Source organism: Lepisma saccharinum, chromosome 21 (genome assembly GCF_977018435.1).
Source record: "Lepisma saccharinum chromosome 21, izLepSacc3.1, whole genome shotgun sequence".
NCBI classification, from domain to species: Eukaryota; Metazoa; Arthropoda; class Insecta; order Zygentoma; family Lepismatidae; genus Lepisma; species Lepisma saccharinum.
In genome coordinates, this window is record NC_139249.1 from 43,654,932 (window position 1) to 43,682,196 (window position 27,265).

At 36.5% G+C, this 27,265-nt stretch overlaps 2 protein-coding genes across 3 annotated transcripts in view; both read left to right on the plus strand.

The window, feature by feature from the left end:
* LOC146003899 (uncharacterized) overlaps nt 1-27,265 on the plus strand; it is a 500,546-nt gene that overhangs the window by 9,844 nt on the left and 463,437 nt on the right. The window lies entirely within an intron of this gene.
* LOC146003957 (uncharacterized) lies at nt 873-26,751 on the plus strand. 2 transcript variants are annotated; one of them, XM_083142477.1, is made up of 3 exons: nt 873-1,083; nt 7,578-7,782; nt 21,460-26,751. In XM_083142477.1, the coding sequence occupies exons 2-3, from the start codon at nt 7,608-7,610 to the stop codon at nt 21,726-21,728; spliced, it is 444 nt and encodes a 147-aa protein (XP_082998603.1). In that variant the 5' UTR covers nt 873-1,083; nt 7,578-7,607; the 3' UTR covers nt 21,729-26,751. The 2 variants fall into 2 exon arrangements, with proteins under 2 accessions (XP_082998603.1, XP_082998602.1); XM_083142476.1 differs by having other exon boundaries at nt 873-1,079.

Genomic DNA, 27,265 nt, shown 5'->3' on the forward strand with positions numbered 1-27,265 from the left:
AACAATCAACATTCAAGTAAAAATATTAATTAACAATAACGACTCAAATAAAACAGATTTTGTCCAACATGAAGAAAATAAATTAAGTACATACTCAATGATTTATCCACCTCTACATATCACGGCTATATTTTTTTCGCAACAGACCCCCTTTAAATGTATTCACAATCATTTAATTTGGTAGCCGACTCCCGTGGCGGAGGGGTTAGCACTTCGCGCTAACACTAGGGGGTCCCGGGTTCGAATCCATGGATGTTTGTGAGTGTCCATTCATCACTCATCTCCATCTTCGCAAATTAGCCAAAAGTGGCACAAAAAGCGAAGTAAAATAAAGCAAATCAATCAGTCTGATTTGGTGTTAAATTTGCCTTCACATCATTTACACCCTCCTAGATTAGAAGTTCTGGATAAATCGTGAAAGTATGGATAATTTATTTTCTATTTTATTGTTGTATTTCTTGGTTGTGGAAGACCAGGAATTTTCAAGTCGAAAGGGAAATTTTTTGCTACACGGGAGGGAAATTTTTCTCCGAGCCAGGGAAGAATTTTGCAGAATTCACAATGTCCCTGCTGTTTAGCCCAGACCACTCGGAATGGGCAAAATACAACTTTCCTCCTACCCCCCCACCCTCCCCCTCTCCTCGGAGTGCCTTTTCAATGCTGAGGCAGATGGCGAGAAAGTAAGGGAACAAAAGGACAAGAGAAGCCGCTTGTAGAAGTTTCTCGCATGTGTTGACAACGACGCAGGCGCAGTAGCTAAAAACAAAACCGGATTCGATTCCAGCTGACTTCCGGAATCGGAACGATTCGTTCACTTTCTGGTTTCGTTCCTTTGGAACGATTCGTTCCGGAACGACCCATCACTAATTCCAAGGGGAGATTCGTTCACTCACTTTCTGTTCGGGAACTTAAGATCTGTGCTTACCTCTATATTCCTTGGATAAAATAGAAGAACCGAACACGATCCCACATCATCAGTGTGATGAGTCACAGATAACTGTTTTGGGTACCTGTCTCCAGTTTTGCTACCGGTTACATTGTAATTTAGCGTCGTAGATTAGATAGAAAACAGTTATTCGGTAGGTATGTGTGTTAAGTGTATTCTTTCGATGTTTATTTAAATGGGTAACAGTATGGTATAGGGAAAACACATTTCTTCAAAGTTACAGGAGAAACTACTTACGGAACTGAGCTTCTGTAGACTTTTAAAAGCTCTTGGAAGTGTTTTCTCCCTTCGTTCAACTTATTTGGCCGGTAAGTCATGTATTTTTCGACATTAATGTCTCGCCGATGCACAAAAGCTCTTACGTTCAACTACATGAACCAAATATTCCGTGCTTTCAATTACGTACCCCCCGGTCATTGTTTCCACAGAGGTGTTTCCAAACTCGCCATTGTTTTGCCAGAACATGACAATTTTAACTATGTTTGCCTAACCTCACAGAACCTAACCTTACCTTGCGTGCATGGTTCGTGGGGCTATTTATGAATGGTTTGTGTATTTAAGATTGGTTTGTGGAGCTATCCATTCATGGTTCGCGGGGCTGTTAGAATGGTGGTTGGGGCTATCTGTGAATGGTGTGTGGTGCTACATGTGCATGGTTCGTAGGGGTTTTCGAACCTGGAAAAAAATACAAAATGAGTAACACGAAAGTAGGTATTTTTCGGTGAAGAAGGTTGCAACACTGCACACCCAATGGTCATCGACAATGCTAGTCAAGATTTCTCCGCCATATTGTGTGTGAGAGGAACGAACAATAATTACTCGATATGTGTAAAATTGAAGCTATTTTTGTGAAAAAAGCGAAATGCCACTCACTTGATATGTACATAAGGTTTAGTGACTGGTAGTCGTTAGCCACAATTTTTGAAGTGTGGAAACATTGATTTTCAACGTTGTAGAAAGTCAATATTTTTAGGTGATAAGTCAAAAATACATGAGCTATTAGCGTTAGGCTGAACTTTTTTCGGCCCAAAAATGTTTTAAAATAAATGAAAATGCGTTACTAGACTGTATTTTTCTTCGGTAACAGTTCATTATATCGGAGACACATGAAAATCGGATATTTTGTGTTTCACATGGTTCGTACTTACCAATTGTGTATTGCAGAACGTAGTTCATTATGCTTTTTACACGAAAACAAGCAATTTTTCACATACAGAGCGATTTTTTTTATTCCTTTCTTCGCTTCTGTAACACACAATATGGCGGGTACATTTTGACTCAAAGTTGTGGGTATGCAGTGTTTCCAACCTGCTTCACCGAAAAATTCCTACTATAGTGTTCATCACGTGTGGAAATTTTACATTATGCACTGGTAGCTGACAGATAGCCCCATGAACCATTATGCACGGTAGCTGACGGATAGCCCCACAAACCATTTCCGATAAGGTTACGTTAGGTTAGGCAAGCATAGTGAAAAAAAGGGCTTGGAAACACTGACAGGGGCTTACATCATCAAACGTATGCAGCATGCAGTTCACGTAGCGAAATTGTGCGTCGGTGAGATATTTCTCTTGAAAAATACATGATTTCCCGGTCAAATATATTCCACGATGTAAGAAAATACCACGACAAACGTTGGAAAGCTTGGAGAAACTCATTTCCGTAAGTAGTTTCTTCTGTAAAGATGAAGAAATGTGTCTCCGATATAATGAACTGTTACCTTTTTCTTCTTTCACAGCTTTCATTTATCTTTCTACTATAAAAAGACGCACACATCTATATTTAAAGTACAACTTTCGATGTGGAATTCATAGCTAGACATAAGCAGTTTGCAAAAATTAGGGATTTTTTGAATGGATAGTTTCTCCAAAATTGTATGATAGTTTCTCCAAAATTGTATGTTCAAATTTCAGTAGGTTTTCAAATGTATATTCATAGTATATACATACACTCACATAACTTGTAGTTTTGCATATTTTATAAATAAAGTGTAATAGTATAATATAATTTTCAACGTTTTTTTTTTTTTGAATTGTTGTTTAAAGTCCACTTTATGCACAGACAGGATCATTGGGACTAGATCTATGTTTTTTTTAAAACTATGTACATTAATATGCAGTGGTATTAGAAGATAATGGAATATGTCTAGGCTTGTTGACAAATATAAAATTCAGTTTAAAATAGTTGGCAACCATTTGTTATAATGAACTCTCGTGGCCTGGTGCTGGGCCCCACAGCCTGGCAGTTGAGAAACTGTCCTAGTGCATGGTGGCCCCAAAACTGAGTGACAAACAAATAGATTGGCCAGGGTATTATTATTATATATAAATAAATATTATATAAAAAAAAATCATTATAAATATCTGGCGTTCTGGCAGTAAAATGTTGTTTGTTTAAGCCCACTTTATGCTCAGACATGTTAATAGGGATTGGTGGGACCTGAACCACTGTGCTTTCATTGGGGATTGAACGTAGAACTCCTTGATTACAAGTTGGCATTACTTTTTGCCATCGACAGGCCTGCACCCAGGGAAGGGGCCATAGGGGTCATGCCCCCCCCCCCCCTTCGAGCTTTGAAATATTTAAATGTGAACCTATAAAAAGCCACAAAAATAACATCAACGATTTTTCAAATTTGTAAATGAAATCAATTTTGTCCCTGAAATAATTGATTAGGTTTGATGTGTAGAGGGGCAGGTTCCAGAAATCTGCAGTCTACGATATTCGTAGTTTTAGTTTATAACCACTGTTGCAAAGCTACCAAATATTACAATTTATTTGGGACAGTCCATTCATTTTAATCCCTGTCACAGCTTTTTCGAAGCAGTCGTCATAAGAAAATATATTTTTTTTTGTTGTGGTTAACTGACATTTAGACATGTTCTTTATAAAAAAATAATTGCTAATACGCATCATTTAATTTTTATATATATATTTTTTCTAAACAGAATTATCATGGCCGTTCAATGGTAGCGGTATAAAAAAATTAAGGAAATTTGAAACTACTGTTAATTTGTGGACACTGTACTCTTTGAAAACTTCTGAGAATTGAATGTAAAGAATAAACACCAAGATGTATACCATGTGACAACCTTTGCCAGTAAGGGACTATGTGTTGCTGATGTTGGGTTGGGAATGGAAGGGGGGATCAATTCTTTCCGTTACTTTGGACCATAATACTGAAACTCTAAAATTTTATCTTTAGCTCTAGTACCTACTGCAACAGCATTTTGCCTACCGCTGTGGCAGAGTGGTTAACAAAGTATGCTATGATGCCAGGGGTCCTGGGTTTGAATCCCAGCCTTGGCATGGTTGTGAGTATGTTCCTGCATCAATTTCACCATATCATCACTGATCCTTATCATCACGATTAACTTGGCAGAAAAGTGACGTAAAATGACCTAATTCAATAAACACTACAGCATTTTAAAATCTTCTCTTTGTTCCACATTTTTGTTATCTCCGCCTCCCCCAAGGACATATTTCATATCCCTGGACAGTGCTCGAAAAATGTACTTCAGATCTATGTGCCAGCTCTGAAAATCAGGCGCCAGGAAACCACCTACTAGCGTGTTCATTCATCAATTTCATCATATCATATATAACTCATCCCCATCTTCGCAAATTAGCCAAAAGTGGCACAAAAAGCGAAGTAAAATAAAGCAAATCAATCAATCTATAAGAAGCTGAGCATAATAGTATTTAAAACATCGCTAAATCATGTGAGGAAATCGGGAAATGCGGGGTTGGGGGACAAACAATAAGAAATTGTTACCGATTCTATGGAACGTTCACAACGTTGATAAAAAATCATTTGCTAACTTACGCTATACTGCAATTTGAACTTAGAATCTTCAAAATTTCCACCATGCAAAAAAAAAACAAAAAACGGCAATATTACAGTAAGAGATCACAGTCGCCAAGCTTGAATTTTTAGTACAGTATCAAAGATGATTTATGCATTTATGCATAAAATATTAATCAGAAACTTTGGTTTTCATAAACTGGATCTAACACCCTTTTTTGTTATTCAGTAAATATTGAATTATATATTTTTTACATTAAATTTCTTAACTGTACTCTTGTTTTATACAAATTTTGGTGGTCTTAACTACACATAAGCTAGATAATGAATATGTACTGTTATATCTCTATTCTTATACCTTCTTTCTACCTGTTCACGCAATAATAACAATACAATATTAATTAATTTATGCATTAATGAATAGACCTATAAATTATATTGGTGTATTAATTTAATATAGGCTACATGTAAAATAAAAAAAAAATCTGACCATTTTTTAACAACGGTACTTGCATTTATAAGCTCTAAATCTCCCTTTTAGTAGTATACTGATGTTAAGTATTAAATGGGATATATATGCATGTAGTTCTGCATACGTATTGTCAGTAAAATTTTTAATTGTTGTGAAACATATAATAGTTTAATATTAACTTTTGCTTCATTTTTTGTAACATTACAGGAATGCAACTTGAGCATAACCAAATCATTTTTCAGTTTCTAAAAGTTTGATGATGTGATGACAATGGCACAAACCCATCAAAGTTTGTATGAAGTTAATTTTATGCTCAGATAGACTAATCAGCACTTCGCCTACAGTTTTAAAATATAATCCGATTTACTATGTAATATGTCTCCACTGAGGATCTAACCTGGTACCTGTTTATTATGAGACAACCACTATGTCATTGGGTAGGTAATGCACATACGGCAAGAACAAATTAGTAACTAGCAGAAATGGCCAATGTGTGTCTCTTGGATGTAAAATTGTTTAGGTAGTTCCAAAATATGACTTCATGAACCTCTAAAACTCTTTAACTGGCACTGCAAGTGAAATAGGTTAGCCGTAATTACTAAAAAGCCAACTTTGCAGCAGGTTTTGTGTATCAATCCGTGCAAGAATTGAGCTCAGAAGCTTCCGTGCCAGTCTTCCCTCAACTGCCGAGCTGTTTACATCGCACACACAGAAAATCTGCAGTATTGCCAACTGCACATGCATGTCAAGCGGAATGTATTTTTGCTTCTTTCTGTCTCAATTTTTAAAGTACTTTCTGTGCATAGATTATGTAAGAAATATGTCATTACTTAACGTAAATCACGAAATATCTTTGAAACATGAGGGCACATGTATGTCAAGCATGCAAAAGGACAAAGGTAAAAGCAAATGACAACCCCCCTCCCACCTTGATTTAAGTGATGCATTATTGTTTCTGGTTTAGAAAGAAATACATTTATGAAAGAACTTGGTTGCTTCGTTCACAATGCATTCATTACTATAAGACACATCCACTTTAAGTTTGTAGCACCAAAAAAAAGCATGATTTGTTGTTGGTGATATATACAATGGGGTACATTGTCTGCTACTATTAATCTGTTTGGTTTCAATGTATTAATCATTGGTTTCAATTTATTAATCACTTCACTAAACCAGGATTCAAATATTGGTCTGTCCATTTCTTGGTGATAATCACCCTTCCCTTTCTTTGCACGGAACAGTAAACATGCATCTTCAACAAATCCTTCGTTGCCACCAGTGGGTGAAACAATAAGCCTCCCCCTTTTCTATCGATTTCTTCAGCTCTGGTGGTGGTTTTGCACGGTGGTATCTTTCCACGATAGATTCAATGTACGACCCACGTTGATGCACATATCGTCTAAATAATAAACATGCTTCTTCTAATGGCGATAAATTTTAATACTGCGGAGATTCTATTGTTGTCAAACAACAAACAATCGTTTTCTCCTCCTAAACACAAATCTCAAATCATTCAACATCTGAGACACAGTTCATGCTCACATTGACAGCAAATCACCTTATGCCTTGTTTTATTTTGGTCTTGTTGCCATAGGGAGGAATATTCATTTAAAAGAACTTGTTTGACTTTGAAGACTTTTTCCTTCAGATGATGCCCAAAATAGCACACTGGCAAAACCACATGCTGAACAGGAGACCTCGATTCAGCCATTTTCGCCGCTGTATAGCATGATTAGCAATGAATCACGATAAACATAGGGTTAAATGAGTGGGATGTGCAATACTGGTATCAATGATTCTGCAAAATATTCAGTCTCGCTCTTGAGCTTAAGGGTTTCTTCCTTGCAATAGACATCCCAGTTGGCGAATCTGCAGATCCAAATTCGTGTGCACAGTGATTGCAACCGATCAAGTCCATGCTAATGGATCTATTATTTTGTCTGTATATTACAAATTAAATAACGGTTTTGTTGCAAGAATGCTGTTGTGTCAGAATAGAACCTGTCTCAGCGGAACTATATTTTGCATGCACGTATGGAAGTACCAACGCGAAACCCTGCTGAAAATTTTACTTGACATGTATGTTAGAAAATTGCATTAAAAAGTTAAAACTTGACGTCATTTGATGTGAAAATCTCTATAAATGCAAGTTCCCTTATCCTAACTTTTTCATAGAAGATTTAATCAGTAGTCTAAGCTTTAAATCAAAATATAATACGTTCAATTAGAAGAAGGATGCATTGTAGCTCTGAAAAGTAAATGTCCTGTAATATCTGGAATCCCTATCTTACAATCACATAAGAAAAAGTTGGAGCTAAATTCCAACTGCAGTACTGATTTTTTTTCTTCATTAGATTTTGAATTGAGTGAGAATAAGGGAAAGAATGTCAGGATTTGGCGGAGCAGATATTCCGAGTGAGTACGATTCGTCTAGAAGAAAGGCAAAGGTTTATTGGTTTACACGGCCAGTTGATCAACTTCGTTATGCTGAGGAAAACTATCTAAGATGCTGGGCTTTACTCTTCCACTTTGATCAGTACACTAATAGGACAGCATTTGGTAAGTGAAATCAAATGGTAGTAAAGAAAAATGTCATTGTTAAATGCCTTGGACTTCCTCTGTGGTAGACAAGCAAAGGTAATTATAAAATTCAAGAGGTAATTCTCACTGCAAGATTGTTTTTTGGAACTTTCTTTTTGTAAGAATTCCAGTGTGTTATGTTCCTAACAATGACAATTTTTTTTATATGTATTAGCGTATCCAGAAAGTAAGTTTCCCTGGGGTCGTGTACAAAAAGGAAACGTTATTTCATTCAATGATTTATTGCCACAAATACAGCACTTGTCCAGTTACTTGTCAACATAATTCCCACCGGAATTCAGGCACTTGTCATAGCTTGGGACCAATTTCTGTATACCTGAATCATAGAAGTCTGCTGCCTGGGCGTCGAACCACTGTGTGACAACAGTCTGAACCTCTTCGTCGCTGTGAGAATGTTGATCGGACAGGAACTTTGTCAGGTGCAAGAACAGGTGGTAATCATTGGGAGCAAGTTCCGGGCTGTATGATGGATGATCGAACACCTCCAAACCGAACCTGTCCAGAATGGCTGCAGTGCGCCTAGCCATATGCGGCTTTGCATTGTCGTTCAGCAAGATCACCCCTGCACTTAGCTTACTGCATCGCTTATTCTGAATGGCCCGTCGCAATGTCCCCAGTGTTTCTGGGCAGAAACTCGATGAGCAGAATGCCTTTTCTGTCCCACAATACCGTGCACATCACTTTTCCGCACAGTTTGAACTTCATCCTGCATGGAGATCCACTGCGACGCCAATGCATGGACTGCTGCTTGCTTTGTGGGGTGCTGTATGCAACACACGTTTCATCCCCTGTGATGATCCAGTTGAGAAAATCGTCATCATCATGGTAACGCTGCAGAAATGTCAGCGTCGTGCCCATGTGTTTTCCTTTGTGTTTGGGCATCAGTTGTTTCGGCACCCACCGGGCACACAATTTCCTGACCGAGAAGCGTTTGGTAACAATGTCGAGTTCCGTGATCGTGACGCGACGATCCTCCAAAATGCACTGCTGCACCTTCTCCACAAGCTCGTCCATGACGGCTGATGGCCACCCACTGCACTCATCGTCATGCACATTTTGTCTGCCTTCAGTAAATGTTCTGCACCAACGACGCACCATCTGCTTGCTCATGACGTCTGGCCCATACACATGGCACAGCTGACGATGAATTTTGATTGGCTGTATGTTTTGTGCGTTCAAGATCTTGACCACTGAACGAACCTCGCATGCAGCATGATATGGAATAAGAGCTGCTATGTTTCATCGCTGCCGCGACGCTACTGAGGGCTTTCGGGAGGCATCTTCTAGGACATTCACTAACCAGGACATGTGCATGCACAAAACTGGTTTCAATACATATGGCCTGCCACCTGTGGGTGAGTGGGAAACTTACTTTCTGGATGCGCCTGTACATAATACATGAATTTTGTGGAGCTTAAAGTGCCTTTGGCCCCCCCCTTCCTAAATCAGTGCCTATGGTGCCTTGTCACCATGGCACCTGAAAATTTTCACTTGGTGCCTAAATTTTTAAATTCAGTGCTAAAAATTATATATTTTTTAAAATTTCTAGTTTACCTGTTGAAATTTCAATTACTTTTTTTTATGATGAGTACAGTATTTGTCTTTCAATGTTTGGGTGTTTTCTGTATCACGTGCATCATTAAATCAGAATAATGAGCATGCCATTGCAATTTTTTTCACTATTTGCTAGCCAAATTTTAAAATGTGCAGCGATATGTTAGTCTGCCATATATTTTAATGCATTGCATAGTTATTCACGCTGTTACCAGTTACCATTCTTTAGGAATGCCACTCTGGCACAAGAATTAATTACTTTTAATCCAATCTTCTATTAATTAATAAATTAAATGTTTTAAGATCCTATTTCAAAATGTGTAGATTTGCTTGAACCAAATCAAAAAATTATTAGGCTTAAAACACAACATTGATTGATTCATTAGCATCCATTCAACTTTTACAATAGTTTGGAATCATCACATTGTACATGTACAATTAGAATACATCTATAAAACTACAAGCATAATATAAAAGTAAAGAAGTAAAGTTTTTCGCTGTGCTTTGCACCATGCCATGAAGGTATTACAATGGGAAGTAATAAGAATCAGTTTCCTTGACTTACTATTTATTCAACACAAACATGTAATTGCAGGTATTACACCCCGTACACGTCAAGCCACTGCTCGATACCCAGTCCAACGTCAAGCGATCTGCCATTTCAACTGCTAGCACCTCCCCCTTCCCACCTCGCTCGAGCTGCGAGGCATGAGGAGCTCTGAGGTCGTTCACCACGTCACAGCGACGTTCCTACCTCTATACACTCTAGTACAAAATTATTCACATGATACAACTGTCATAACTCCCCTCTCTTGGGAGAGAAATTTCCTTCAAGTGAAATTTTTACAAAATAAAATACCCATTTATAATTTACACATTGTTATCATATCTACACTCATTCTTTGTGTAATTACAGTTAGACTGGTATACATCATGGTTAAATACACTGGGTATAATCAATACAACAACATTTATGTTAAAGAAAATATAAAAATAGCAAATAAATATAAATAATTTTAAACAAAATCTAAATCTTTCTTTGATCTACCCAAAACAAATGTTTGTACAATTTTGGATTTAGTTTTTCCAATTTGCTTAAATAACAACTTCTTTTTTCAATGGAACAATTCCAGATTTTTATATTATCACTGTGATGGTTACCACTGATATTGCCAGTTTTCAAATCTAGTACAATGTATATATTAGTTGCTTGTTTGTCAATTACCATATACGGACCTTCATAGACCTCACAGTACTTTTTAGTGCGATTTTCTAGGAGGCTTCTAAGATAATGGGTTTTTACAAATACCAGGTCTTTTATTTTAACTTCAGGTCTATTTTCCTGTTGCAAGTTGTACCTGTCATTTCTTTTCTTCCTTGCTTGGAAACCCTTTACAAAAGCCATGTATAGCTTATCTTTCCACAGAGAAATTTCATTAGGCGGTAAATTAAAATGATTCAAAATACATGAGTTAAGATCTCTATTTAGTTGTAACTCTGAGGGAGCAAATCCTAGCTGTGTGTGTACACTATCATTTAATAAGCTTACAACTACATCTATATATTTCGGCCAATCTTTGTGGTTGTTTTTACAAAACACACGCATGAGCCGGTTGAGTTCAGAATGAATTCTCTCAACCAAAATAGAACTAGGGTGATATATTGGGGTATACGCCAATTTTATACCTAAGCTTGTTAAAGTGTCCACATATTTGTTAGAATGAAACATCGTGGCGTTATCACTGACCAACCTGTGTGGAATGCCAAAATGCCTGACATATCCTTCTAGCAAGGCTTTTACAATACTGTTGGCTGTACTTTATTGCATACTTTATAAAACTTTTTCCAATTTCTACACCTTTGAGGTAAACTTACACTTACACTTTCACAATTGTTCAAATAATAAATAATAGATTGAAATAGCTTATCATTGTACTGTTCTTGGACTAACAACTCTACAGGTATATCTAATACTTCATTTGTAAACCTTACATTATTGTTGATGTGCATCAAAATCGGCTCTGATTCTGAAAATTGTCTGGACAATAAGTCCGCTAGGCCATTGTCAGATCCTTTGCAGTATTCTACAATGAACTGGTATTTTTGAAGTTGAAGGAACCAACGCAATAAGCGAGGGTTCCAATTCTTCGAATGGTTCAGCCAAGTGAGACACCTATGATCACAAAGTAAAGTAAATTCTTTACCCAAAAGATATTGATTACATTTCTCAATACAAAATAAAAGACTTAAACATTCTAGCTCGGTTATGGTGTATTGTTTCTCATAACCTTTCAGTGTACGACTTACATAACTTATTATTCTATTCTCACCATCAATTATTTGATACAAATATCCTCCGATGCCAAGTAAAGAAGCATCTCCTTAGACATAAAACCTTTGATTAAGATCAGGATAAAATAGTTTAGCATCATTAGAAATTTCTTGCTTGAGCAAATCAAAACTCTCTTGTTCCTTAGTCCATATCCATTTCTTACCTTTCCTTAACAATTCATATAAAGGTGCACATATGGTAGCAAAGTTTGGAATGAATCTTCTCAACCAAGAGAAACAACCTATTATTTTTTGAAGTGTCTCTACATCCTTCGGAGTAGGAAGACTGAGAATAGCCTCTACTCTCTCTGGATTTACTCTTATACCTGTTTTGTCAATAATGTGACCCAAGTATAATAACTTTTCTTTACAGAGGAATGTCTTCTTGAGACGTACAGTCATACCAGACTCTCTTAATTTAGAAAATACACTTCTCAAATGTTCTATGTGACTTTCTAAAGATTCACTTCTAATGCATAAATCATCAACATAAATGATAACATTCTCTGACAGAATGTCGCCTAATACCTTGGTCATTGCCATCGTAAGTGCTTGTACTCCATTACATGTACCAAATACTACACGTTTGTATTGTCTACCTTCAAACAAAAATGCAGTATACTTTTTAGATGACTCTGACAACAAAATCTGGTGAAATCCAGAGGACATATCGACCAGTGATCATATGGTCTACGAGGGTCACTATTTATATTTTGAGCCTTGGCACTGATTGAAGTTAGGCCCGATTTGACGTTTGCACGGAATCGTCTGGCATTATTGACCATAACGTACTTCAAATGTTTTATCAATAGCTTCATTTGTGTTGTTTATGTTGTCTTGGAGATTGCGCGACAACAATAAAATGGAATTAACTCGTGAACATTTTCGTGCAATGATTTTTTACGATTTTCGACGTGGATTATCAAGACAAGAGTGCATCGATCAACTTACTTCCACGTTTGGCGATGAAGCCCCATCCTTTGCCACTGTGAAACGCTGGTATAACGAATTTAATTGTGGCCGCCATTCGCTCACCGACGAGATTTGCGAAGGTCGTCCAAAATCAGTTGTTGTTCAAGAAAACATTGATGCTGTGCAAAACCTAATACTGCAAGATTGTCATGTGACATACTGTGAGATTGAGGCAACCATAGGCATTAGTTCCACCAGCATATATAAAATATTACATGATCATTTAGCTGTGAGAAAGGTATGTTCTCGTTGGATCACACACAATTTAACAAAAACTCAAAAAGATGCTCGCGTCAATTGATGCAAACAAATGCTCAATAAATACAATCGTGGTGCTTCAAAAGACGTATATAAGATTGTAACAGGTGACGAATCATGGATATATGCATATGACCCGGAACGTAAACAGCAGTCGACTGTGTGGGTGTTTCAAGATGAACCCAATCCAACAAAAGTTGTTTGTGCTCGAAGCACATTGAAACAAATGGTCGCCTGTTTTTTCGGGAAAACTGGTCATGTGGCAACTGTGCCTTTAGAGGAACGTAGAACGGTCAACTCTGAATGGTACACAACAATTTGTTTGCCAGAAGTCTTCGGTCAAATACGGAAAACAAACAAACGCCGTCGGATCATTCTTCATCAAGACAATGCCAGCTGTCACACATCTCGTCTAACAACCGACTTTATGAACAGTCAAAAAATCGAATTGATGGGTCATCCGCTGTACAGTCCTGATTTGGCACCCAATGACTTCTTCTTGTTCCCGAATGTCAAGAATAAATTGCGTGGACAACGATTTTCGTCGGCGAAAGATGCCGTTGATGCGTTCAAAAATCATATTATGGAGGTGTCTCAAGAAGATTGGAAAAACTGCTTTGACAAATGATTCGAACGAATGCAAAAGTGTATTGACCATAAAGGAGAATACTTCGAAAAACAATAAAGCAGTTTTCAATGCCAAATTCCTGTTTTTTCATTGTTAGGCTCAAAATATAAATAGTGACCCTCGTACCAACAAATCCTTGTAATGCCTCTTCAATATTAATTGGTCTAATTTGACTAACTTTTTGGTGTTGGTTAATATTCCTGAAGTCAGTACATACCCTTACACTTCTATCAGACTTAGGAACTATTATTAGTGGATTTAAATAAGGTGAATCAGAAAGTTCTATAATGTTCCACTCTGTAATGATAAGGTATTCGATATGGCTTAGAAACTAAAGGTTCTGTTGTATCTAATTCAATATGATGTTCATATTTAGTACATATACCAGGTTTTTCATCAAACAACATCCTGAATTCAAGTAACAAATCAAACAGTTGCTTCTTTTCATCTTCATCGAGTATTTCAGCTTGCATAGCTTTTAATTTAAGATCTTCTACACTAGCAACAGTTATTTCCTCTTTTGACTTTTGGGTTACATTAAGACAACTACTCTCTGCCTCTTCACTCACATCAAAAGTTGGACAAGATATAGGTAATAATTTAACTAACCTTTCACCTTGTTTGGTGTGTAACAATGAAGAATTTTCCTTGAAGTTTACAAGAGCCTCTACATTATACAAAAAATCTAAACCTAAAAGAATTTCTACTGTCAAATCTTGGACGACAACAAACTGAACAAAAAACGTAATATCTTCAATTTCTATATCCAAACAAAATTTTCCAAGTACTCTCTGTTTTCTTTTTCCAGAAAAGTCAACCAAAATAATATCTTCTATTGGCTCTAATTTAGGTCTGGTGACTTCGCTAGTAATACTTTTCCATTTGTTCTCTGACATAAAACAAATGTCGCTACCACTATCTACTAAGCATTTACTCTCTATCCCATTAATATTTGCAAAGATAGAAGTTGTATTCTTGACTTTGTTCCTGAGGTTTACAGCTAACATTAAGTTATTAAAACTATATTTTGCTTCATCTTCTAACAAGTCTTCATAAAAATTAATATCTACCCTACATACATTTTTAAGGCATGATTCACAGTTTGCTTTATTAGAATTTTCATTACAAAGTTTGTTTCTTAAATCTCCAGTATTAAGATTGACTACTGACACAATATTCTCATCTTCGTCTATGCTATTCTGTGTCACAATAACAATATACTCACTATCTAGTTTAAAGGTGGTTCAGGCACAAACCAAGGTGCATTCACCCTAAGTGAAGACCCACCATTACCATTTTCTATTTCTTCCCTAGTACTAGATCTAGGCTCACTTCGTTGGGGATTGTTTTGAACATCATCGTGTGGCACAGTGTTTGTACTAGTATTTCTATACCTAGGTCTACTATTATCAGCATTTATACGATTTTGGTTACTATAATTGTATCTACCTCGAAAGTTACTATTTCTATAGTTATTACCAGAATATGGAAAACGGTTTACTCTCCAAGACCTTTGACCAGATCTACTATCATTACTACTATTATTATCAGTGCCATATCTCCTGAAATTACCAGAATTCCTTACATTAGTCTCATGGCTTGTATTAGAATTTTGCATATTGCTTACTCTAGATTGATTATTTCTTTTAGTTTCATTAACAACTTGTACTTGTCTAATACCAACAGGCCTTCCATCTCTCCTACTTTCACCTTCAGCACTTGCATACAAAGCTTCATGATGGGCAACCAATTCCGCAGCAGTACCAAGACTAATATTAGGCTGATTTAAGATTGCTTCTCTAACTCTATTTTGTAACTGTTGGGCTACTAAAATAGTTTTTTGCTGTTCTAACATGTCTGGCTGAATGGAATTCAGTAAATTAATCTGTGACCAGAAATAATTTAACAGAGTTGGTCTACTTTCTTTGCTGTAACTCTTGCACAAGACATTTGCAAGACATGTTGACTTCCACGATGCACTTTCAAATGCATTAAGGAAAAGAACCTTAAAAGAACTATAATCTACAATGTGTAGTTTCTCCTGAGAGAACCAATTTTTAGCAACACCTTTCAAAAGCATTGGTACATACTTCATGTAATCTTTTTTTGGAACATTTAACAAATCCAAGCAATCCTCAACCTCTTGAAGAAATTGTGACGCCAAATAATCCATCCTAGTTGCAGTAAATTTAGGTAACCTATCTAGATCAAAGTACTTAAGTGTACTGGGTACAAACTTCCTTCTGTAACTACTACTTTTGTGATCAGTTCCACTTTCCGAACTACTATCACGAAATTTATCTCTTGACATGCTTTTTGCAACTCTACCTCTCTTATAGCTAGCTACTTGCAGATTTACGTTTAAGCCCCCTTAACTGAACTTTAGTTTCAGAGCTAGAAGATTTTACATCTGAATCAGATTCTCCTTTACGTAATGGTCTTTGCTTTCTAAACGTGATATATTCAGTTTTTTTTCAATGGGTAAAGAAGCTTTCTTTGCTTCCCTTTGCAGTTCAGACAATCTAGAAACATCAGGACTAACTAAGCCTTGTACTCTAGTTTCTAATTCTAAAGAAGATTTTACCGGTTCAGCACTTACTCTTAACATGGAAAAATCATTCGTTAAATCTCTAACTTGATACCGAATATTCTCCAACTTATCATCTAGAATCTCATATTTGTTAGTAATCTCTGTAAGTTGTTGTAAGCAACCCTTAACAGTAATGTCATTACTAGATATTTTCTGTTGAACGGTTTGAACGCTCAAGTTTAGATCTTGAATAGTTTGTCCAGACTTAACACTAATTTCTTTAAATTTACTATTCAACTCATCAATAGCAATTTCATGTCCACTAATGTTATTAAACAACTCCTTCATACTACTTTCATTTCAATGCACAAGGTTGACTAAACTTTCAAACTTCTGTTGATTCATTTCGAGTGTTTTCTTAATTTCTACGCATTCATTTTCCACCTGTTTTACATGAGAATCGAAAACCTCTCTCAATTTTTATGTTGATTTACACACGTAACAGAAACCTCGTTTATCATCTCTTCCAATTTCGTGCTCAAGTTGACCACTTGTTCCTTTAGTTCATGGGTGCATTCCTTTGTTTCGACTAAATTATCAGACACTTTCTTTTCGACTCGTGCTTCCAATAATTCGAAGTCTTGCCTTAAGAGACCTATACTGGTGCCTACATTACTTACACTGGCCTCAACACTATTAATATCCGCTTTGACGTTACTTTCAACACTTAATATCAGCTTTGACATTAGCTTCAACACTACTGACTTGTTCTGCGAGTCTAGCTTCAAATTGTTTAAAGAGAAACTCCAATTCCTTTTTTGTTGTCATTCTCAATTTCAGTTACTGCTAGCGAAGAATTTTAGTCGCCGTATTCAGTACAACTATTTTATAACTTCTTTGCTACAATCACAGCACGATAAAGTTATTCGTCACTCTTCTTTTCCACATAGAAAAAGTTCAGTACTTACGTTCCAACATCACAGACGAAAAAGTTGAATTCTTCCATCTAACAGCTACTACCAGATTCTAACGACGTAGACGATTGAGTCCTCCTGTTCGTGTGCCATACTTATGATGACGGGAAGTAATGAGAATCAGTTTCCTTAACTTACTATTTATTCAACACAAACACATAATTGCAGGTATTACACCCCGTACAAACGTCAAACCACTGCTCGATACCCAGTCCGACGTCAAGCGATCTGCCGTTTCAACTGCTAGCACCTCCCCCTTCCCACCTCGCTCGAGCTGCGAGGCATGAGGAGCTCTGATGTCGTTCACCATGTCACAGCGACGTTCCTACCTCTATACACTCTAGTACAAAATTATTCACATGATACAACTGTCATAAAGGCGTATAGGGGGTGTGGAGTTAAGGCCCCACACTTTCTTCATCAAGGTCGAAGGTGGGGGTTATGTGATCAGCACCATACCTCTGGCTGCCTTTACCCCCCCCCCCCCCCGATTTTCCTCCATGTATCCACTTTATATGAGCTGCTTGAACAGGTGGAAAAATTCCCTGTTCTCCCCCTCTGGGGATCGAACCCGGGTTTCTCACATGGTAGTCACCACGTTTCTGTGGTCGGATGTGCCTGTGTTGGTATGCAACCAGGTAGGCAGTACATGACGTCAGAAGATCACCTGATGGCACGTGATGTCTACCCTGCCACGGTATCCTGCCTGGAGCCCCATTCAGGTGCCTGCGCATCCGATGAACATGGGTGAGTACACGGACATGATCCTTGTGTATGGTGCAGCGGAAGGGAATGGGAGAGCAGCTCGTCGGCTGTATCAAGAGCGTTATCCACAACAAGCGACTCCATCTCATACTATTTTTGCCAGCATTACGCAACGGCTCAGAGAATGAGGTGCCTTCACCACCAACAGGAAGGACTGTGGTGCTCCAAAGAGAGCTGCATGCCCGAATTGGAAGAGGCTGTACTGCACCATGCTGAACAGGACCAGTCAACAAGTATGTGAACAATTACACGTGCAATGGGTGTTTCTCGCAGCATCGTGTGGGAGGTTCTGCATGAGCCACAACTACATCCTTGTACAGGCTTTGAGACCAGCCAATTTTGTACCACGTGTTAACTTCTGCAAGTTTTTTCTGCACCGCTGCATCGTGGCCGCAGTTTCCACGCTGAGTTCTGTTCACAGATTAATGTAAATTCACTAGGGAGTGAGTGTTTTCTCAATTCTGGAAACAGCCATGTCTGGGCAGATGAAAACCCTCATGCGATGCATGTCCAGGGATTCCAGCACAGAATTGCTATCAATGTGTGGACAGGTATTCTGGACAGTCATGTGATTGGGCCGTACCTTCTTCCAGCCAGGCTAATAGGTAATACATACTTGATCTTCCTACAGGAAGTATTGGCCCTGTTTTTGGATGCTGTACCATTGAACGTCCATCAGGAACTTTTGTTTCAGCACGATGGCGCACTACCTCACTTTACACATGATGTTCGGAGACATCTTACCCAAAGATTCAGGCAAAGATGGATAGGCCGTGGTGGTCCAACCACGTGGCCTCCACGATCGCCAGATTTAATGCAATTGGACTATTTCTTGTGGGGTCGTATGAAGAGTATGGTGTACGAGACTCCTGTAGAGACATAGGACGAACTGCTGGCATGAGTTATGGTTGCTGCACAAGAGATTGACGGGACACCAGGTGTGATGGAGCAAGTGTACTGGAACATGATTCATTGGCACAATGTGCAACGATGTTGGTGGTTGTCACATCGAGCCACTGTTGTAGTTGAGCAGTGCCGTATGTGACACATCCAGTGCAGAAGACAGAAACAAATTGTTGTGTTCCACTGTTGATACAAGTGTTAATTAGTATTGTGATCAATGAAGAGTAAGTTTCTTTTTGTTCCCTTGGCATTGTTACCAAATAAATTTGTTTGTATTATGGACTGAGTCATACGTCATTCAATTCTGTACCTTACGTAACACCTCATTTGACATGGTTGTAATAAATGACACTTTAGGTCATCAGGTGATCTTCTGACATCATGTACTGCCTACCCGGTTGCATACCAACACAGGCACATCAGACACATTGTCATGGTTGTAGTATGTTTCCGGAAATGGGTTCCTATTCCAAGTATTGTCTACTCAGTCTCCTCTACTAGCCCTAGGAGTTTGTATGGGGAATTTCCAAGCACCCTGTATATACACACACACATATATGTTGAGCATCAAATAGTCACCTTAGTAAAATGGAATCAAACTGCAATCAAAGTTACAAAGGAAAATAAAGATAAATAGGACCACAACCTCCTTGCCTAACTCCTCTCACTGAATGCAACTTTTCAGATTGACATAATTTAAAGTCTACACCATTTTCTAGTGAACTTAAATAGTTTTCATCTTAACTAGTCGACAATTCAACTATTGCTTAAATTTCTGGCAACGGTCTCAGTATTGAAGAGTGCTCTCTCCAGTATTATTTCATGAAACTTTGTTTTGTGTGCTTTTAGAATATAAAATGATTCATTCAGAGATACACATTTAATGTGTGCCAGCCCCTGTGGTGGACTGGTTAGCACATCGTGCTAAAGTGCCAGGGGTCTCGGGTTCGAATCCCAGCCTGGGCATGGATGTTTGTGAGTGTCCATTCATCAATTCCATCATGTCATCACTCATCCTTATCTTTGCAAATTAGCCAAAAGTAGCACAAAAAGCAAAGTAAAATAAAAGCGAATCAAACATTTAATGTGCATTCAAGGTATAGGCTTTAGTAAACACATCATACAAACAAAAGCACAGCTTCACCAGAAAATTAATTATGCAGAGAACAAGATTTGACAACTTGGAACTTTGTTCCCATTGCACACAACCGTTTTTTTCTTCCTGTTGAACTTACTTCAGCACCATACATTTTTGTTAGTTAATATCCCACGTTGATTCCAACTGTACTTTGTGTGTTCAAAGAGTCCCCTAGCAGCAAGCTATGTAAGTGGAAATTTGCATACAAGAAAAAAGAACACCATTTCATATACAGAGCAAAACTAACCAAACAGACAGGTGCTGTTAGGTGTACTAGGATGCTAACACTACACAGTAAACATTTTCCCCTGTTGTCCATGCCTTGCAGCTGCAATTGTACACTTTTAAACTATAAGTGCTGCATGAAGGGCATTTCTCTCAAGTGCCTAACACTTCGCATAGGCGACACTAGATGAATTGAAATCTCTTCCGCTCAAGCGAATAACACTCGAATGAGCGGCATACACTTGAAGCCTAGTAGTATACGTATAACTGTCATTTATCTGTGATAGAGGGACCTCAAATATGGATCATGAAATAAAAGATGCAGTGAAATTGAAACTTAAGTGAACGTAGTCATAATCTCCATCTTAAAATATAGTTTCGTCCATTTTATCAATACACAGTTCAGTTATGTCTGGAAACAAAAACCGACATATGTGATGGAGTGGTTATCACAGCATGGTAAGGGGTCCCAGGTTTGAATTCTGGTCTGTGCATGGGTGTTTTGTGCTGTGATCCACACTTGAAACTGCTTATGATTGCATGGAACTTAATTTTCCTAAAGCAAATAGGGCAGTAGAGTATCGATCAAGACTACCTTGAATTACAAAAATCTAACTACGTGGAATTACATAGGAAAAATCGGAAGAGGCGATAGATATAAACAACAACAAAGATCTACAATTGTGAAAAATAGGATGTACAATATTATTATGAATATTGTACTTACATTGCCGAGTACAGTAGTACCAATGATTTTAGGAAGGGACAGAATTGTTTAACAATAGGAAATAAATGGTGAAACAATAGTTTTTAAAGAAAAGTGTCCAGTGTCTTGTGCCTCAGTGCATTATTGTTTCCATTCACAAACCCACTTATCAGAGGAAAACTTGCTTTTTGTTCCTTTGGATTATATGGAACATTGTATTATTGAGACTACTGTGTAACCAATTTTCTCCACTCTTCCGTTCATAATTACATTAAAAATGGTTTTTCCTGCAGTTGACGCCCTGCTCTCTTGAACTCTTACAAAAAATGCACCTTTGAAAAACTGCCTGTATATTCTAACAGCAGCATGCCAACCTCTGCGACAGAGTGGTTAGTACAGTGGCTATGACACCAGGTGTCTTGGGTTCGAATCCCAGTATATGCATAGGTGTTTTTTGTGAGTGCTCCTTCGTCAATTTCAAATCATCACTCGTCCTCACCTTCACGATTAGCCAAAAGTGATGGAAAATCAAAGTAAAAATCAATCTTAATAGCAGTTTGGATTGTTGAGAAGAAAAATTAAATTTTCTTGATATGTATTGTAAATGTCAACATGCTTGTAGTGTTGCAAGTGGTATTATTGTCTTTTAAGGGAACTGTGATGATAATAATCAGATGAGACCATACTATACCAAAGGGGCACCAACACATAATGGAAATTATTATCTGCTAGGCGAGATTGAAATTTCTCCACTTGATGTGCGAGAGAAGGTAGTGAGCAATCCGTGGAATGGACGACCCTGCGGATCAGCTCTCATAGGTAACCAGGAATGGGTAAAATGTTTGGCGAAATCACTTGGTTCATCTATAGCTCATATGATAACGATGAACATGTTGCGACGTCCCTTGCCTCATCTCTAGCTGAACAGCTAAGGGTGAACATCTAAGGGATGACATGTCTAAGGAGGAGGCTAATTCTTTCCACCCTTCCCTTAGACTAAACCTCCTTTATTGTGTTGTTTTGTAATTGTGAATGTAAAGTTGTACTGAGAATGTGCACTGCAAAGAACAGACGTGATGCTTGGGTAACAGTTAAATGTTCTCATTGTATTACAAATTAACAGTAACATGTTGCCGGACTGTGCCATGACTGTATGGAATTTGAAGGTCTTGTATGTTGCCACATTATATTATTGTTATTTTTATTCTATCATTTGTGCAATGTTTTGTATAAGAATGATTAGGAAGAATAAGAATTGTACTGAGAGACAACATAATTCCTTCACTCTTTGTGATAACTAGAGCCCGGAAGTTTGGCAAAATGCCTCTTTTTATCTACTGCATATATTGATAAATTTTTTCCGGATATACGTTTCTTATGTTGTTTCAAATGTTTTAGAAGCCTTTTCATTTTGCCTATTTTGCCTATTTGGGACCCCACTGCCTATTTTTAATTATAATGCCTATTTTTGCCTTTTTCAGTGAAATTTGGCCATTTTTTTTAAAAAAAATATGTATATAAATTATTTTTCTCCCAAAAAACGTTGTTGGCATTTATTTTTCTTCCGTTTATTATGTGAATAATTTTCGCCTTATTTAAGTAATATTGAACTCATGCATGTTTCAACATTGCTGAAGGAGAAAAGTGTGAGAAAAATGTATTTCATGCTCAGATAGGATATTGCCTTTCGGTTAACATATCCTTGTGCATGATTGACTGCTGAAGTGGACAGGTTGATTTCGAACGTAAAGAAGATATTTCTGAAATCTCCCTCTCGAACCCGAAAATTTAAGGAAGTTGCATCTGAGCTTAGTTTTATCAGCAGCTATATATTATGCTAACAACCTTGAAAAAATCAGTGAAGTGATAGATGCTCTTCCAGAAAATGAAGCGGCTTCAATTCGTGAAGTGAAAAAACTCCTGTGCTATTCAAGTTTATTTTTGCACATTATGGTGCATTGCCAGAGACAATTACAATTATAGCATCCATGAAAATCTACGAGGACTCTATGCAGCAGATGATGGAAGTGCCAGGAGAAAAGGGGTGAGCTGTTGCGGAAATGTGCAAACGGGTAGTGAGTGCAAATGAGGACTTGAAACAATTGAAAACAATTTGTGATATTCTAAAAGGTGAAAATGCTGTTACCCATAATGAGTCCAGCTACTTTAGCTTGTTTTATGTATGCTCCAATAACTTCTGTCGAAGTTGAAAAATCATTTTCTATTATGGAACACATTCTCTCTGACAGACGACTATCAATGAATGTTGAGAACTTAAAAAAACACCTTGTAGTTATGTGCAATCAAGACGGAGAAAATTGAAATGCTCTTCCCAATGTAGATTTTAACATTTTGCCAGGAATTATAGATAAAAGTAAGCACTTTCCAAATGTGCCTTTTTCGGTTTATTTTGCCTTTTTTCATTTTTTGTGCCTATTTTCCACATTATAAATGCCTTTTTGCCTGCCTATTTTAACGAAAATAAATGCCTAAACTTCCGGGCTCTAGTGATAACAAAACAAGATGAAGAACATTACGTTCTTAGTCAATTTCCACAGCACTGCAACTAGATTTGACATGAGTGAGTGCTTGATGTTTTTAAAAGTACATCCATTTTTTTCAAAATTTCGCATTAGAAAATAAACTTCGTTAAGTAGATGTTATGATGTTTTTATTACATACACCAACACACTCATACTGTAAGTTAGTATTAATTACTAATATTTGTTGCCCATTTTATCACTTATCATTTTTAGTCAATACAGGCACAGATATGCATCAACTAGAAGAGGAACTAAAGATATTTGTGTAAAATAAAGTATGTAATTTTTTGAATTATTTTGGAATTTTTTATTATTTTTTATTATTATTTTGGAGAGAAATTAAGTCAGGGAGGTGACCCACAGTTGATATAAATGTGATACTTCACTGGTGTCTTCGTTGTAAACACATAAAATTCAACACTTCACTGAATCTCTTAAGAAGATGTAGAAAGATGTAGGCAAATAGCATTATGGAAATAATTAAGCCAATGGAAATATGCACTTTTAATGAGGTGCTTGGCATTTGTATAAACATTTAAACTAAAAGAAATTGATATACTTTTTTAAAAATGTGTGTTCGTATCAATCTTGTATTTAATGCATTTTTTTTACTGAATGCTGTGCACCACTCTTTGTATGGTTCCAAGACAGGATTTTTGAAGACTCATTTTTGAATTTCTAATACAACAGCAGATCCTGGTTCAGCAATGTACTGTTTTATTTCCGATTTTGAGTTAGGTTGATCCTCTGAATGGGAGTTTGCAATAATCGTATAACAAAAACTCTACAATAATGATGAATCATAACCTAATTGTCAAAATCTTACAAAACTAGAATATGAAACTTATTAGAAGGTAAAACTCTAGAATAATCTGTACCGGTTTAAATATCGAATTTTTGCCGATGCCGATCTGTCAATTTCTGCCGATTTTCATACATCTGTAATCGACTTCGGCACATCCCTAGTATTCATACACTTCCTCTCTTTGTCCGCACATGTGTGTACGAAATATTGTTTAAAAAGACCACAACATATAACAAGGGTAACTTGTGGAATGTGAAGCCAAATATTTACCAGATTTTTCAAAAATTAAAAATTAATATAAAGTACACACGGGTGTTGCGTTTCCAAATTTGAAAAGTTTATATAATACGAAAATCCAATCTTACAAACCATGGCCGTGCTTGTGGGAAAATAATGGGAAGGGTTCAGCTTTCAGTAGTCCGAGGATAGTAAAATTAAAACAACAGTATTATAACTAATAACTATTGATCATGGATGTTATTCAATAATGGTAAACTGATTAATAATTACATTATTATTGAATTTAAACAGTTTTCAATGAATATATCTGAACATCTCACTGTACATATAGACGTGCATTGATTATATTAACAATTACAATGTTTTTTCATTATGTACATTGAAATTTTTATCTACAAAATTTTCAAATTATATATAAAAATATCTATGTACGTTTTCAATAGTTTTTCAGAAATTTTACTATTTTACAGTTTATTTTGAATGTAATGAATACTGTTAGTTTTTCTGAAGATATGAATAAAATAAAATTTTTGTTCACCATTCATTATAAGTTATATTTTCAAAATGATTTAAGATGTTACAATGATTTCATCAACTGTTGATGTGATTATTCGATTAATGCAAAATGTTTATTAAAGCAATGGGAGGAGTTTTGGACCAGTTCAACCCTCCCCTTATATACGATCACATTACAAGCTCTTTCCTCATCCATCTGTATGTAAACTTTTACAAAATTACTTTGGAACTCGGACCGTAAGTTGTTATTATACAGCAATTACATAGCAATTATATAGGAACAATGATAATTCTTTACGAATTCAGAGAAAGTTTCAAATGTAGGATAACATTTTATCTATATCGCCTTTTTTCAATTCGTAATTTCAAAAGTGAATGTAGATTATGCATTTTCTAATGTTATGTGTTGTTTAAAGGAATGGAATTCTGTTGATTCAATTAATTAACGTTGTGGTCTGGATAACAAACTGAATAAAAATAGTGATTGAATTCACCTACTGCTTTTGTTGTCGGGTGTATGAGTACAATACATGTTTCGAGCTGTTTTGGAACAAGTTTTGAGCATAAAAGACGTGAAACTAAATTGTCAATCTACCGTGCCTGCTAAGAAACGACGTAAGTGCAGCTGCCGTTTACAGTAGCGATGATTGTAACCAGCGACAGCTAGCGGTTCTGAATTAGATGAAGGGCTGGTAGCAATAAATTGGGATAATAGAGAAAATTAAATCAATAGTTATAGATACGTATTAGAAAATAGGGTTTCTAACGAAAAAATACGCTAAAACCATTTTCTGTTAAGTACTACGTGTAAACTATTGATCTAATTTTCTCTATTACCCCATCTTCCTACTAGCTCTTCACGTAATTCAGAACCACCATCTGCCCGACTCTCCCACATGCACCATTTTGAAGAAAAATGTATCAGCCAATCACATTTAAAAGTTTAGAAGCAGCCTCCCACGTATTACTGGAAGTAGTTTGGCACTTTACAGACGGTGGCAGGACTGCACATGTGATACGCTTTGATATATGGTGTTTTCGAAGATTGAGGTCTCTTGTCATATATGCTCTTTGATGTAGATAATCCACTTCGGTATTACGTAACCTTTTCATTTCTTTTAGGTCAAAAGATCTTGTAATTTTTATTTTCAAAAACTGTAATTTATATTCCTCTTTGGAAGATTTCACACTGAAGCAACATGCAACACGTGTCGCTTGAGGATTTCACCAATCAAACACAGGCTTGTGCAGCATGTGTTGCACGTCACTTACGTATGAAACAGCTTTTAGTTTAAGGGACTATGTATGCTTCACATCTGTTCAACTTGACAGGCACAATTATTGCCTTTCACATTTTAATCTGTAGACAATGTGTTTAGACAAATAACATTTCAAGAGGAAAAACCTAGTTTTCCTCTAATGTAGCTGTCTTTCAATTTGGCTTAAAATATGTGTCAGAACCTAAAAGAAATGTGGGAAATCTTGTATTTAGAAAGGTTTGCTCTATGATTTAGAAGTCGGAAAGTGTAAATATACATTACTTATTACATGAATTTTATTGTGCCAAGTATGACAGAACCATTGCTGATTTCTGTTTATTTTTACCGTACACTGTAACATGCTTGTCACAGAAAATGTAAAATACTATTAGAATTAAATTTAATGTGTAATGTTTAAAAATTCTGAATAGAAAAGGCAGTCTTTTTATGTCTTTTTTTTACAAAAATATTGAAAATGTAATTTCTACCATGTTACTGATGCACTTTTTTAAAGATGTAAATGTATGTTATATAATATATTTTTATCTGTACTATTTGAAATATAAATGTGTTTATTGGATGTGTGATTATTTTATTGAAAGCATAAATGTCCATGCATAACAGATTTAAATATTTCCCATTTGTTTATGTAGTCATATTCATGGTAATACAGTAGAACTGAACTTTTACTGGTTATTATTATTTCTTAAAAAATTACTTAACACTTCGACACAATCAAGTTACTTGTAAAGTGAACGGAGTTTGTTTTAAGTCCACTTTATGTTGAGACAGGCTATTCAGTTTAAAATGGGATAGAATCAGGAACCCCTTGTGCAAGGCTGTAGCTTTACATCTTCACCCAACTTTTTGTAAAATCCTAAACTAAATGGTCATCTCCATATGACACTGCCAGTGCATGTACTTATATGTTTTCAATCAAGAGAAGCTACCACATGAGGGTGCATAATCCTCCATAATCATTTTGAACATAACACATCATCTGTAATTAACCAGTTCATAAAGTTGTAAAAAGAAATTTTCATATTGTACACTTGTTAAGTTGTTGTCATCAGTAAAAAAAAAAACAACTTGTA